The sequence below is a fragment of the Cyprinodon tularosa genome, unplaced genomic scaffold (assembly GCF_016077235.1).
Source record: "Cyprinodon tularosa strain WSP-4 unplaced genomic scaffold, ASM1607723v1 ctg749, whole genome shotgun sequence".
Lineage (NCBI taxonomy): Eukaryota > Metazoa > Chordata > Actinopteri > Cyprinodontiformes > Cyprinodontidae > Cyprinodon > Cyprinodon tularosa.
Window position 1 is genome coordinate 252,169 of NW_024039506.1, and position 15,070 is coordinate 267,238.

The 15,070-nt window shown below is 47.5% G+C and overlaps 1 protein-coding gene across 1 annotated transcript in view; it reads right to left on the reverse strand.

Annotated features, from left to right (window-relative positions):
• The window catches only part of lamc1 (laminin, gamma 1), a 63,479-nt gene extending 49,210 nt beyond the window's left edge, over nt 1-14,269 (reverse strand). Inside the window, exon 1 of the mRNA XM_038270003.1 lies at nt 13,532-14,269. Within this exon, the coding sequence (XP_038125931.1) occupies nt 13,532-13,952 (421 nt within the window). The 5' untranslated portion in view covers nt 13,953-14,269. The remainder of the gene's footprint in view (nt 1-13,531) is intronic.
• Nucleotides 14,270-15,070: the final 801 nt, after the last annotated feature.

Here is a 15,070-nt window from a genome sequence, read left to right on the forward strand (position 1 = left end):
AACCCTCTGAGGAGCTGAACCATCAGCTTTAGGTGCAGGTCCATCAGAAAATCACAGATGCTTTTATTCTCACATGATCTCCTTTTCTTCATCCTGCTTTCAGAGTCTGGATCCCATAAATCTAGCATGGCAAAACATTCTCAGGTTTTAGCTGTTTACTCTCAGCAACCATCTAAACTTCCAGAACTCTGCAGGACCTGGAAGAAAGCAGAGTTTGGCTGATGGCGTTCTGTTCTAAAACTGACTCAACTCAGAACCCTAACTTATTTAACTAGTTCAGTCCAAACAGACGGGAAACTGTTGACCAGGAACCACAACTTTTCAGGACATCACTAGAACCTAGAATCAACACTACAACCTCACTAGAACATCATAGAACACTACTAGAGCCAAAACATCAATACCAAAACATCACTATAGACCAGAATCCCCTCTAGAACCTAAAGTAGGTTTGTGGGCCATTAGATGATTTCAGGTTCTTCACCATTATTCCAGAATGGTTTATTAATGGTTCTGCAGCCAGGCGCTTCATGCAGATCTATTTTTAGTAAATGTTACGATACAATTCTGACCAATTTTGAGTGCAGAACTTAATTTCATTCAATAACAGAAACAATCAGTGACTTTAAATGAAAAGCAGACCGAGTCCATGTCCTCTTATTGATGCTTATCTTTTGAAACAAACAAAAAATAAAATAAAAAATGGCCAAGATAATAAATTTGAACATTTCTGGCCAATGTATTGATGTCTTGGATCTACAAAAATCCATGTATCCCTTTACTACAGAAGTCAACCTGCTTTCATTCAGATTCTTCATGGTTATGTTGAGCAGGTTAACTAAAAACTTTTTGATAAGTTTTCTGACCTCTGAATACTAAGGGGGCTGAGAATTGGCTAAATTTGGGGATATGAAACGAATCAAAAGACGATACCATGTGATTTTTGTAATAATAAAGCTTTAAAAACCCTCAATATGTCCTTGTTTTTGCTCTAATGCAGCAGAGCAGCTAAATAACAGACTGTTCAGCAGAGCGCTGCCAACTAGTGGCTGGAGGTTTAAGTGTGACATATTATAAAAGGAAATCAATGACATGAACGTTTAAGAAATTATGCGATATTTGACATAATCAGTTTTTTATTACAACCCTAATGAATATTTTAAAAGCCATTTATGGCAAAAAGGTTTGGACTCCATCTGCCTAAACCATATTAATATTTTAATTTCCCCACTGTTGGAGCAGACAGGGAAACTGCTCTATAAACTATTGGGGTCAAAGGTTTTCAGAAACCTTCTGTTTTTCCTCCAGATGAAAGTCTTTAGACGTGATTCCGACGAGCTGCCGGAGCGTCACATGGAGGATTCCCGACCATCTGAGGTGGAAGTTTATCCGCTTCAGCACCTAAGCGACTCTTTGAAGTTTGAACATGAACTCCAAGCAGAACCTCCTCCGACCGGAGAATCACAACACCTGATTTCATAAACTTGGGCTCATCCCTGAATTCCTGAGGCCCGACTGTCAGGAATCTGCAGGGAAGTTCAGCGTCTGTGTCGGAGAGAAAATTAAAGTTTTCCTCCTCCGTTTCTCTCTCATCAGCTGCAATAAGCAGGCAGTGATTTCAGCCGTCGTCCTCCAGCTGTGCTGACCCAATAATCTCCACGCATCCCAGTTTCCCACGCTGAGCTCATTCCTGAGCAACAAAACAATGAGTCCAGACCAGATGACTCCCCCATCCTCATCCCCTCCCTGCTGCCCTCCGTTCGCTCTCAGATTGGTGTAATTTACAGCAGCTGGCCGCTCGGCAGGAAAACAGATGACTGGTTGGGAAACATGGTTTTCCCACAAAGAACCACGGCTCCTGAAGGAGTCGTAGGTTCAGAATCACAGAGAATAAACGACTGCATGATTTTCTGTTTCAGACCCTGAAAACCGGAAAAGACTCTCTGAGACGTCAAATTCTGCCTGAAATAGATGAAACATCTCCAAACATGAGCCTTGGTTCCTCAGGTGTTCATTAGTTCTCAGTGTTTAACCTCATTGTGAATCTCATTACAAACTATTTCCACACAAAGTGACAAAAACACCTGGTTTGTAATCCAGGTTCTCCTAAAGCTGATGACGGCACACCTGATGCCTGCTTCTTCTAACTGCTTCTCTGCTCCTTTTACCGTTAATGCCTGTATTCTACCATCTGCTTACGTTTATTTCCTTTCCTTATCTTTCCTTCAACATTCTGTGAGGCTGGTTGCATCACCTTGTAGCTACATACTTGTCTTTAAGAGTCAATGCATCAAACATTAAAATATGGCAAAAGAAATCTGAATTAAATCAAACCTTTATAATAGTTTGGGCCCTTAAATTATTACAGCTGGAAGACTTAAGTTCTTAAAGCTTTGGAGATAAAGACACAAAAAATATTTTTTTGTGTAAATAAATGGTAAAAGTTATAAGATGCTAAAAAGGTGAAGTCAAACTGAAAGATTAACAGTGATGTTTTTTTTTATATCATCAATATATTCTCTGAAAGACTTTTTTCGTGAAAAATATCAGTTCACCTATTTTCTCAGTTGTAGAACAGGCTGATTTCATTGGGTACTCCTATATGCTGATGATGCATCTCTATTTCACTGCAGCCACAGAAAATATCCAATCGAAGAAAATAAAACTAAATTAAATTTAAGATATTAGCTACAAAGTTTTTCAGGCTTATATGACTTTGAAAGTTAGGTATAAAATTTAAAAGAAATAATCTAAACCGTCACTTTTATCAAGGAACGTTTTTTTGGGCCAAGGAAAAAGAGCCATACGAAGAACAACTTCTTAAAGTTGTCAAAGCTTCTAAATAGACTTCATTCTCTCCATCTAAACACTTCCACTGATTTCATTCTTCTCTATGCTGATGACGCCGCACTAACTAAAACATATTCTCTGTAGTGACACTTTTATTTATTTGGTATTCCTCTATGTTGATGATGCAGCTCTATTCCACTAATTAAAAATCCAGACAGAAAACTTAAAAAGAGATATAAAGTAAGTTTTGATTCAGACCATAATAATCTATGATTGTACACACTGGGAGCTTGAATCCAGAGTCAAGCTCCTTATTTTTCAACAACATCTGAAGCAAACTGATTAACTGCTTAAGTGAAAGAAAGTTTAAGATTTTAATAGAAAACCAACTATCAAAACCAGGACAGGTCAATTGAAATGGTCTCATTTGAAGGAAGTAGCAGAAATAACCTGTTTGATTTAATCTGTTTCATAATGACACCCAGACTTTAACAACAATCACAATCTGGATTTAAATCATTCTGCTGTAGAGCTAGAGTGACAGGATTGTTTCATCTACATCTATTCCTCCTTTCCTGTTTATTTTTTTGCTTTATTTTTCACAAAAGAAGGGAAAGTTGTGTGTATCCCTACATCATTTAAGAGTCTCTGATGTAATTAGAGACAAAAAACAACAAAACCAGTTTTATGCTTGTATTAATACATGTAGAACTATAATTGATTAAACGTTTAATGGATGATTGTTCCAGAAATATTTGTAACAAATATTTAAGTAACTTTTTGAGTAACTGCTCCTGACCGTCCTCCCTGCACTCCCCCCATCCTGGTTTTATGTCCTTCTTCTAAAGCCTTTTCCTCTTTTTCTTATGACGCACAGCCATTTTCAAAGTATACAGTGAGATCGTTGGAGCTACAATATTGGGCCAAACAGAAGCTAACTGGATACATAAATAATAGAGGTGTTAATGTACGATGCATTGGGGTTCAAAAACTGGCGTGTGGGAGAACCAACAGGAACCCGAAGTGGAAAGAAGATTGTCCACTAAAGAGTTGAACATATGTGTAAATATGTTTATTAGCAATGGTTTAAAGAAAAGCTAGTCTGTCTTCAGTGATCCTTTAGAGAATAGGGATGCTGTACGGTGTTCCTATGAACCTAGTCTGGTTATTTCACTCCTGGAAAAGGCATCTGACTCCTTTGGGTTTAAAGTTATTCAACGTCCCTGCTTGTTCCAAACTGTTACTTGTTTTGGTTAAATTGCATGTAAATCCCTCCCAGCTGTTCGTTTCCAGTGGAATTATTTGTCTGATCAGAACAGACTGAACATTGGCATTAAAAATGCTGCTTGATGAGACCCTGATCTGGTTGTTTAATAAGACTGAGACTTTTTTCTGATAGCATAACTAAATATCCATCCTTCAGTTTGCATCAACGGCCCTCAGAGGAGCAACAAAGAGGACGGTTGCTCTCGTTCTCAGGACTCCACTTCACCCTCGTCCTTCATTAACAGGGGTAGTGGACACTTCAGGGGCCCGTCCTCGGGGGGCCGGAAGAATATTAAACACTCTTCATCAGGGAGGAATCTGGAGAGTTTGGTGTCTCTACAGCTACTAGATTTACTCCCATTAAACTATTAAAAGCTTGTTTTCTGGACTCGATCCTCTGATTGTCTCCTCACACAATAATCTAATCACTAAACCGGTTCTACCACTGGCCAGAACTCCTGATCCACTTATAGTTCCTAGTTTCCTCCTAGTGATTCAGACTTTTATCTCATCTTTGAGTGATCAGCAGACCTTCTGGCCTTTTTAACAGTTTTAATCCAGTTCTTGTTTATGGAAAAGTTCTTATTTGCGAAATGATCCAAGTTCTGTTCATCTTTAAAGGACGTTGTCTGACTTCCTGTTCAGGTTAATGTTGGTCCTGGTGGATTAAAAACCAGGCTGCAAGTTTTTCAGCTGCAGAGCTTCAGTCAAGATAAACCAGGTCAGCTTCCATTCCTCTTCCTCCTCCTCCTCTTCCTCCATCCATCTGCAGGTTTTCTTCTTTGTGCCTCTTTTATGTGGCCTCGGGCCCGTCTCTGCACAGTCAAGTCAGAACATGTCGCCTTCCTGCTGCACTTCAAAGAGCCCAAACACAGCGAGGTACAAAGATCTGAGCTCACAGCAGGTTTCCTGGGATTAAAGACGGAGCTTTGTCCTCCTCAGAGGACCAAACGGGATCCAACATCAGGATCCAGGTTCTGCAACGTCCTTCCAGATCAGCTGGTTTGGGCTGAATATGCCTGTCTGAATACCGCAGCCTACAGGTGGCGCTATGAGCTGCTTTCTACGAATGATGAATATCAAAGATCAGCGACTGGATATAAAACAAAACCCAAGAAGTTCTGGACGGGTTCATTATCTTAAAGCTGAACCAGGAACAGTGATTCAAAACTTCCAAACATTAAAATTTGAACATTTTCAATGTTAAAAATCTTTTCATCCATAGTCTAGTAAACTAGCCCCACCCACCAGCGGCCAAATCATTTTTGCCTGTGAGTGGTCCACCCTCGATCAATGCTCCAGGCCCTAGAACTGGCGGGCCAATCACAAAAGCTGCGCAACGCTGGAGAAAACACAACAAGGACAGTTGAAAAGTTCTGGTTTGACTCAGTTTTTGAATCAGTTTTGGAAAGATTAGACTCAGGGTTTTCGTTGAAAGGCGAGCAGGAAGAGGCTCTACGCTCATTCATTTCTAAGAAGGACGTATTCGCCGTTTTACCGCCAGGCTGTTTGTTTACACTCCCCCACCAGCTTTCTGTCGCGCTTCCACGTCACAGTCAGGTTCTCTCATTGGTCAGAGCGTTGGCCAATAGGCACAGACATGGTTTGAAAAACAACGGGTTGTTTTCATCAACAATCTTCTGATGTCTCATTCATCGGGTTCAGACTAAATTACACATTTAATCTCACGTTTAATCTGGTTTATCAGGATATTTCATCTATGGATACAAACAGACATCTGATTTAGTCTTTTATTTTGAAATATGTAAAAACTATTTGAGTTTTTTTTAAATCTTATTTCACTTTTAACTTTTTTATTAAATACAAACTTTTATCAAACTGACATTTTTTTTATTCTAATGTTTTATAAAGTCTTTCTTCCATTTTGTTCTAATTAAACACCAAAACTTATTTTATGTATCTTTTAAGGATTTCTTTATTATTTTCACTGCTTGCACAACCTGAGAGAAATTTCTTTCCAATTTTTATTAATCAATTTCTAATAAGATGTAGATTTTTCCTTCTCTGCTGCTTTATGGAAAGCGGTCCAATAATGTTAGTATTTTAAGGTGCATGTTGGAACCACAGCAGCTCCTTTCTCCTTGTTTCTACATTGATGCTTCTTTCTGGTTTGGGTCAGAAACAGCTGAAACTATCAGCAGCGTCTCAACAGGAAGAAGATGCAGCAGAAACTAATGTTCAATAAATCTGAGTTACAGCCGAGGAAAAGGGTCAGAGACACAAAGATGTGAGAGAGGAAAGGTCCAGTTTTCTATGAAACAGGATGCCTGTCCACAGATGAAGACCCCGTCCATGTGGCCCCCCGGGGCCCTTGGCTGCAGCTGATCTCAGAGCTGCTGGATGACGGCAGACCTCAGGAATGTCCTGCTCCTTTAAAACCTTCAGCTGCAGATAAACGACCTTGGAGGTGTTTATAAAAGAACCACGATAACAAATTAGGTCCAGCAGACGCATGGAGCCGAGCACCTGCTCAGGAGGAACAAATCCTTCAGTTTCATCTGGAGCTGGAAGCTATTATATAACCCTCGCCATCCTCACCATCATCAGACTCCATAGCGGCTCGTCTTCAGTCAGACGAGCCGCTATAGCACAGACAGCTACAGGAGATCCTCCCTGCCTACAGCTAATAAGACGGCTGTGAATAAACTCCTCATATGAGTAAACCTGGTAACTAGAAACCAAAACCACTGAAAAACTCATGAAAAGCAGGCAGGAGGAGCAGCTAAGGGGTTAAACAACAGCTTACTTTCCCTTTGGGATCAATGAAGGGTTTTAGGATCAAACATCAAACAAACGATGGCCAGGAATCAACCAAATTCTGCAGGTTTCTATTGGGTCAGAACACAGAATCTACTTCCTGGATTTACCGGCTTGACCCATCTGACCCGGGAACAGACTGAACCTTCTGGGTTCTAGTGACTGGTTCTGGTTGACTTGAAGTTTTATTGGTGTGTAGAAGGAACCAAACCATTAGAACCAGCACAAGAACTGATTTGGGCTGGAGAGAACAGACTCTGGATGCGGAAACATCCAGAATCCTCTAGCTGACCGTCGGTCAACCAGGGATCACATTCCTGAAGAATTCAACTGTATTGTCATTACACTGTCACAGGTACAAGAAGTCTCTGCATTGAACCCATCCTCTAAGGATTGTGCGGCGCCCGGGGAGCAGTGTATCAAAGGTTAAGGTCTTGGTCAGGAGACACAGAGTGGCAGTCTGTGGGTCTCAGAACCACTGGAACCTGAGCGCCATGCCCTAAACCGTAGGTCACCCCTCTCCTGCACATCGGATCACTGCAGGAATAAGCAGCTGCATCAATTCAAACGGAAAAACCGACAAACAGAAACATCCTGGAGGAAACAGGTTTGGATCTTCAACAACCTGAAGCTTCACAGCAACCTTTACCAGCAACCTTTCCACATGTGCAGAAATCAGTTTAGACGGAGCAGTTCAAAATCCACCAACCACCGCAGTCATGAACCAAAGCTGAGATCCAGCAGATCAGAACAAATGACCACTGATCTATAGCTGATGGAGGAGGAAGGTCCAAACCCTGGAGACACAGAACCACGGTTCTGAAGGGACAGCAAGAAGCTCCCAGGAGAAGGAACATTTATTAAACCTCACATCTTCATCACCATGAGCAGCAAGCAGAATCTAATTGATGTTATGATGCTTGCTGCTGCAGAACTCGACTAATTTCTGTTATTTAATGAAGGATCTGCAGCCAAACAACCTTCAACTTAGAACCAAACAATTGATTGTTGAGCTGACACACCCAGAATGTCCCACAGTACCTGAACCTACCACTGATCTGAGCCTGCAGGTCAGCAAACATCCAGAACCGCTCAGAAAGACTCAGAGTTTCATCACAGGCTGCAGGTTAAAAAGATGATCTGAGGGTCTTCACCAAAGGTTCTGGTTCTAAATGACCAGCAGCTGAAGCCTCCGAGCTTCAGCCTCTGACCGGCAGATTCAGCCTCTGACCATCAGTTTCAGCCTCTGACCAACAGCTTCAGCCTCTGACCAACAGATTCAGCCTCTGACCGGCAGCTTCAGCCTCTGACCGGCAGTTTCAGCCTCTGACCGGCAGCTTCAGCCTCTGACCGGCAGCTTCAGCCTCTGACCGGCAGCTTCAGCCTCTGACCAGCAGCTTCAGCCTCTGACCAGCAGCTTCAGCCTCTGACCGGCAGCTTCAGCCTCTGAGCTTCAGCCTCTGACCAGCAGATTCAGCCTCTGAGCTTCAGCCTCTGCACAGCAGCTTCAGCCTCTGACCAGCAGCTTCAGCCTTTGACCAGCAGCTTCAGCCTATAAGCTTTAGCCTCTGACCAGCAGCTTCAGCCTTTGACCAACAGTTTCAGCCTCTGAGCTTCAGCCTCTGACCGGCAGTTTCAGCCTCTGACCAACAGTTTTAGCCCCTGACCAGCAGCTTCAGCCTCTGACCAGCAGCTTCAGCCTCTGACCAGCAGCTTCAGCCTCTGACCAGCAGCTTCAGCCTCTGACCGGCAGCTTCAGCCTCTGAGCTTCAGCCTCTGACCAGCAGATTCAGCCTCTGAGCTTCAGCCTCTGACCAACAGCTTCAGCCTCTGACCAGCAGCTTCAGCCTCTGACCGGCAGCTTCAGCCTCTGAGCTTCAGCCTCTGACCAGCAGATTCAGCCTCTGACCAACAGCTTCAGCCTCTGACCAGCAGCTTCAGCCTCTGACCAGCAGCTTCAGCCTCTGACCAGCAGCTTCAGCCTCTGACCAGCAGCTTCAGCCTCTGAGCTTCAGCCTCTGACCGGCAGGCTCAGCCTCTGAGCAACAGTTTCAGCCTCTGACCAGCAGCTTCAGCCTCTGACCAGCAGCTTCAGCCTCTGACCAGCAGATTCAGCCTCTGAGCTTCAGCCTCTGACCAACAGCTTCAGCCTCTGACCAGCAGCTTCAGCCTTTGACCAACAGCTTCAGCCTCTGAGCTTCAGCCTCTGACCGGCAGGCTCAGCCTCTGAGCAACAGTTTCAGCCCCTGACCAGCAGTTTCAGCCTCTGACCAACAGTTTCAGCCTCTGACCAACAGTTTCAGCCCCTGACCAGCAGCTTCAGCCTCTGACCAACAGTTTCAGCCTCTGAGCTTCAGCCTCTGACCAGCAGCTTCAGCCTCTGAGCTTCAGCCTCTGACCAGCAGCTTCAGCCTCTGAGCTTCAGCCTCTGACCAGCAGCTTCAGCCTTTGACCAGCAGCTGCAGCCTCTGAGCTTCAGCCTCTGACCAGCAGCTTCAGCCTTTGACCAACAGTTTCAGCCTCTGAGCTTCAGCCTCTGACCGGCAGTTTCAGCCTCTGACCAACAGTTTCAGCCCCTGACCAGCAGTTTCAGCCTCTGACCAACAGTTTCAGCCCCTGACCAACAGTTTCAGCCTCTGACCAACAGTTTCAGCCTCTGACCAAGTTTCAGCCCCTGACCAGCAGCTTCAGCCTCTGACCAACAGTTTCAGCATCTGAGCTTCAGCCTCTGACCAGCAGCTTCAGCCTCTGACCAGCAGCTTCAGCCTTTGACCAGCAGCTTCAGCCTCTGAGCTTCAGCCTCTGACCAGCAGCTTCAGCCTTTGACCAACAGTTTCAGCCTCTGAGCTTCAGCCTCTGACCGGCAGTTTCAGCCTCTGACCAACAGTTTCAGCCCCTGACCAGCAGTTTCAGCCTCTGACCAACAGTTTCAGCCTCTGACCAAAAGTTTCAGCCCCTGACCAGCAGCTTCAGCCTCTGACCAACAGTTTCAGCCCCTGACCAGCAGCTTCAGCCCCTGACCAACAGTTTCAGCCCCTGAGCTTCAGCCTCTGACCAGCAGCTTCAGCCCCTGATCGGCAGTTTCAGCCTCTGACCAACAGTTTCAGCCTCTGACCGGCAGTTTCAGCCTTTGACCAGCAGCTTCAGCCTCTGAGCTTCAGCCCCTGACAAGCAGCTTCAGCCTCTGACCAACAGTTTCAGCCTCTGAGCTTCAGCCTCTGACCAGCAGCTTCAGCCTCTGAGCTTCAGCCTCTGATCAGCAGTTTCAGCCTCTGACCAACAGTTTCAGCCTCTGACCGGCAGTTTCAGCCTCTGACCAGCAGTTTCAGCCTCTGACCAGCAGTTTCAGCCTCTGAGCTTCAGCCTCTGACCAACAGCTTCAGCCTCTGAGCTTCAGCCTCTGACCGGCAGTTTCAGCCTCTGACGAACAGTTTCAGCCCCTGACCAGCAGTTTCAGCCTCTGACCAACAGTTTCAGCCTCTGACCAACAGATTCAGCCTCTGACCAACAGTTTCAGCCCCTGACCAGCAGCCTCAGCCTCTGACCAACAGTTTCAGCCTCTGAGCTTCAGCCTCTGACCAGCAGCTTCAGCCTCTGAGCTTCAGCCTCTGACCAGCAGCTTCAGCCTCTGACCACCAGCTTCAGCCTTTGACCAGCAGCTTCAGCCTCTGAGCTTCAGCCTCTGACCAGCAGCTTCAGCCTTTGACCAACAGTTTCAGCCTCTGAGCTTCAGCCTCTGACCGGCAGTTTCAGCCTCTGACCAACAGTTTCAGCCCCTGACCAGCAGTTTCAGCCTCTGACCAACAGTTTCAGCCTCTGACCAACAGTTTCAGCCTCTGACCAAAAGTTTCAGCCCCTGACCAGCAGCTTCAGCCTCTGACCAACAGTTTCAGCATCTGAGCTTCAGCCTCTGACCAGCAGCTTCAGCCTCTGACCAGCAGCTTCAGCCTTTGACCAGCAGCTTCAGCCTCTGAGCTTCAGCCTCTGACCAGCAGCTTCAGCCTTTGACCAACAGTTTCAGCCTCTGAGCTTCAGCCTCTGATCGGCAGTTTCAGCCTCTGACCAACAGTTTCAGCCCCTGACCAGCAGTTTCAGCCTCTGACCAACAGTTTCAGCCTCTGACCAACAGTTTCAGCCCCTGACCAGCAGCTTCAGCCTCTGACCAACAGTTTCAGCCCCTGACCAGCAGCTTCAGCCTCTGACCAACAGTTTCAGCCTCTGAGCTTCAGCCTCTGACCAGCAGCTTCAGCCCCTGATCGGCAGTTTCAGCCTCTGACCAACAGTTTCAGCCTCTGACCGGCAGTTTCAGCCTTTGACCAGCAGCTTCAGCCTCTGAGCTTCAGCCCCTGACAAGCAGCTTCAGCCTCTGACCAACAGTTTCAGCCTCTGAGCTTCAGCCTCTGACCAGCAGCTTCAGCCTCTGAGCTTCAGCCTCTGATCAGCAGTTTCAGCCTCTGACCAACAGTTTCAGCCTCTGACCGGCAGTTTCAGCCTCTGACCAGCAGTTTCAGCCTCTGAGCTTCAGCCCCTGACCAGCAGTTTCAGCCTCTGAGCTTCAGCCTCTGACCAGCAGCTTCAGCCTCTGACCAACAGTTTCAGCCTCTGAGCTTCAGCCTCTGACCAGCAGCTTCAGCCTCTGAGCTTTAGCCTCTGATCAGCAGTTTCAGCCTCTGACCAACAGTTTCAGCCTCTGAGCTTCAGCCTCTGACCAGCAGCTTCAGCCTCTGACCAACAGCTTCAGCCTCTGAGCTTCAGCCTCTGACCAGCAGCTTCAGCCTCTGACCAACAGCTTCAGCCTCTGAGCTTCAGCCTATGACCAGCAGCTTCAGCCTCTGACCAACAGTTTCAGCCTCTGAGCTTCAGCCTCTGACCAGCAGCTTCAGCCTCTGACCAACAGCTTCAGCCTCTGAGCTTCAGCCTCTGACCAGCAGCTTCAGCCTCTGACCAACAGCTTCAGCCTCTGAGCTTCAGCCTCTGATCAGCAGCTTCAGCCTCTGAGCTTCAGCCTCTGACCAGCAGCTTCAGCCTCTGACCAACAGCTTCAGCCTCTGAGCTTCAGCCTCTGACCAGCAGCTTCAGCCTCTGACCAGCAGCTTCAGCCTTTGACCAGCAGCTTCAGCCTCTGAGCTTCAGCCTCTGACCAGCAGCTTCAGCCTTTGACCAACAGTTTCAGCCTCTGAGTTTCAGCCTCTGACCAACAGTTTCAGCCTCTGACCAACAGTTTCAGCCTCTGACCAAAAGTTTCAGCCCCTGACCAGCAGCTTCAGCCTCTGACCAACAGTTTCAGCATCTGAGCTTCAGCCTCTGACCAGCAGCTTCAGCCTCTGACCAGCAGCTTCAGCCTTTGACCAGCAGCTTCAGCCTCTGAGCTTCAGCCTCTGACCAGCAGCTTCAGCCTTTGACCAACAGTTTCAGCCTCTGAGCTTCAGCCTCTGACCGGCAGTTTCAGCCTCTGACCGGCAGTTTCAGCCCCTGACCAGCAGTTTCAGCCTCTGACCAACAGTTTCAGCCTCTGACCAACAGTTTCAGCCCCTGACCAGCAGCTTCAGCCTCTGACCAACAGTTTCAGCCCCTGACCAGCAGCTTCAGCCTCTGACCAACAGTTTCAGCCTCTGAGCTTCAGCCTCTGACCAGCAGCTTCAGCCCCTGATCGGCAGTTTCAGCCTCTGACCAACAGTTTCAGCCTCTGACCGGCAGTTTCAGCCTTTGACCAGCAGCTTCAGCCTCTGAGCTTCAGCCCCTGACAAGCAGCTTCAGCCTCTGACCAACAGTTTCAGCCTCTGAGCTTCAGCCTCTGACCAGCAGCTTCAGCCTCTGAGCTTCAGCCTCTGATCAGCAGTTTCAGCCTCTGACCAACAGTTTCAGCCTCTGACCGGCAGTTTCAGCCTCTGACCAGCAGTTTCAGCCTCTGAGCTTCAGCCCCTGACCAGCAGTTTCAGCCTCTGAGCTTCAGCCTCTGACCAGCAGCTTCAGCCTCTGACCAACAGTTTCAGCCTCTGAGCTTCAGCCTCTGACCAGCAGCTTCAGCCTCTGAGCTTTAGCCTCTGATCAGCAGTTTCAGCCTCTGACCAACAGTTTCAGCCTCTGAGCTTCAGCCTCTGACCAGCAGCTTCAGCCTCTGACCAACAGCTTCAGCCTCTGAGCTTCAGCCTCTGACCAGCAGCTTCAGCCTCTGACCAACAGCTTCAGCCTCTGAGCTTCAGCCTCTGACCAGCAGCTTCAGCCTCTGACCAACAGTTTCAGCCTCTGAGCTTCAGCCTCTGACCAGCAGCTTCAGCCTCTGACCAACAGCTTCAGCCTCTGAGCTTCAGCCTCTGACCAGCAGCTTCAGCCTCTGACCAACAGCTTCAGCCTCTGAGCTTCAGCCTCTGATCAGCAGCTTCAGCCTCTGAGCTTCAGCCTCTGACCAGCAGCTTCAGCCTCTGACCAACAGCTTCAGCCTCTGAGCTTCAGCCTCTGATCAGCAGCTTCAGCCTCTGAGCTTCAGCCTCTGACCAGCAGCTTCAGCCTCTGACCAACAGCTTCAGCCTCTGAGCTTCAGCCTCTGATCAGCAGCTTCAGCCTCTGAGCTTCAGCCTCTGATCAGCAGCTTCAGCCTCTGATCAGCTCAGAGAGGAACTAGTTTAATGGAAGATGAGCGCAGTGGAGCAGCCTGTGTGTTGGTGTTGTTTTGGGGCCCCTCAGCCGGGGGTCTTACCGAGGTGCAGGGTGAGGTTGATGGAGTTGGGGTACTGGATCCCCGCCAGCATGGTCTGGCTCTGCCACCAGGTGGCGTCCTGCTGGTTGTTGTAGTCGGTCAGGTACACCGCGTTGTGGTGGTTCCGGGGGTCCCGCGCGTCGCAGATGTGGCAGGACTTGGTGACCCCGGTGGCCCCGGTCTGGACGCAGTACTCCTCCGGCGGGGAGCCGCAGGTGTTGGTTGCCTCCACCGTCACGTTGAAGGCCGCGTTCACGAACTCCGGCATGCAGCGCTGCGCTCGGCCCTGATCATCCGCGCACTCATCCATGGCGCCGCGGACGCACACCGCGGCCACCCAGCTCCAAGCCACCAGAACCAGGACCAGGTTCTGCATCCTGCCGCTCCGCTCCGTCCTCCCCGTCGCTCCCAGAACTCCCATCAGAGCTCCTCCCAAACTTTCCCAAACTTTCTCCCGGTCAGTTCCCTTCAGAAACAATCCTGGACCTTAGGATCCTGGAAAACAAGAGTGCGGCTCGCTCCAGGCTCCGCGGCTCTGCTCCGGCTCTCTGCTGCTCTCTGGGTCTCTGAGGTCGCTCTCAGCTCTTTGTGTCCGCCGCCATGCACCCAGAACTCCAGCAGGAAAAGACGGGAGTCCAGACTACACCCAGTCCGCTACTGCGCAGCTCTGAGGCGCACTGGCTGCGGGGGAGAGTCCGCCTCTTCCTCCACAGTCACCAAATCACCGCACAGCCGCTGCGCACCCGCAATCACTGCGCAAACAACCACCAGCTCACCTCTCAGTCAGCTCCCAGTTTGGATCTAGGAGAAAGTTCCTGCTGCTTCCAAACTGGGAGGAAAAAAAACAAGAAAATCTTCCCCTATATTCCCTGATCAGGGGCGGATCAACATAAAGCTGGTACCGGGGAAGGTTCCAGAGCCCCTGGATAAACACGTCACTCTTTAAGAGTTTAAATAATTATGAGTTATCAATTGTTCATAAATAATTTGTTCTATTTACTTCTTTCACATTTATATTAAATGAGGGTGATGGTAAAGAGGTGAGCAGTTCATCATCCAAACATCAGAGACCAGCAGGAAGCTGACAGCTGTGATGATGATGATGAAGATTTTAACAGGGATTATAGTCAGAAGCATAAATCACATTTGATAACAGAAAACAGAGAAATGTTTGTTCTTTTGCACAAAATACCTTTGAAAATAAAGGTGAGTTCACCAGCAGTATGAATACGAAGGGGAACAGATCTGCCGTTCTGTCAGATGAGCAAATCCATAGTCAATACCCGTTTATCCCTTTAATTTTCTACGAAAAATAAACTTTAAACTACCTTGACGGGGTGTATCCCTTTAGTCCTGTACAAAACAACTATTTAATGACTTACTTTTTGTGTTTTTTGATATGGCGATCTGGCCTTAAATTGTTTTTTGTTTTATTTTTTGTGACTAAAGGAAAACACACCTGTCGAGGTAGTTTAAAATCTATTTTTTGTAGAAAACTAAATGGATAAACGCACACCTGGCGCATGCGTATTGGCTATG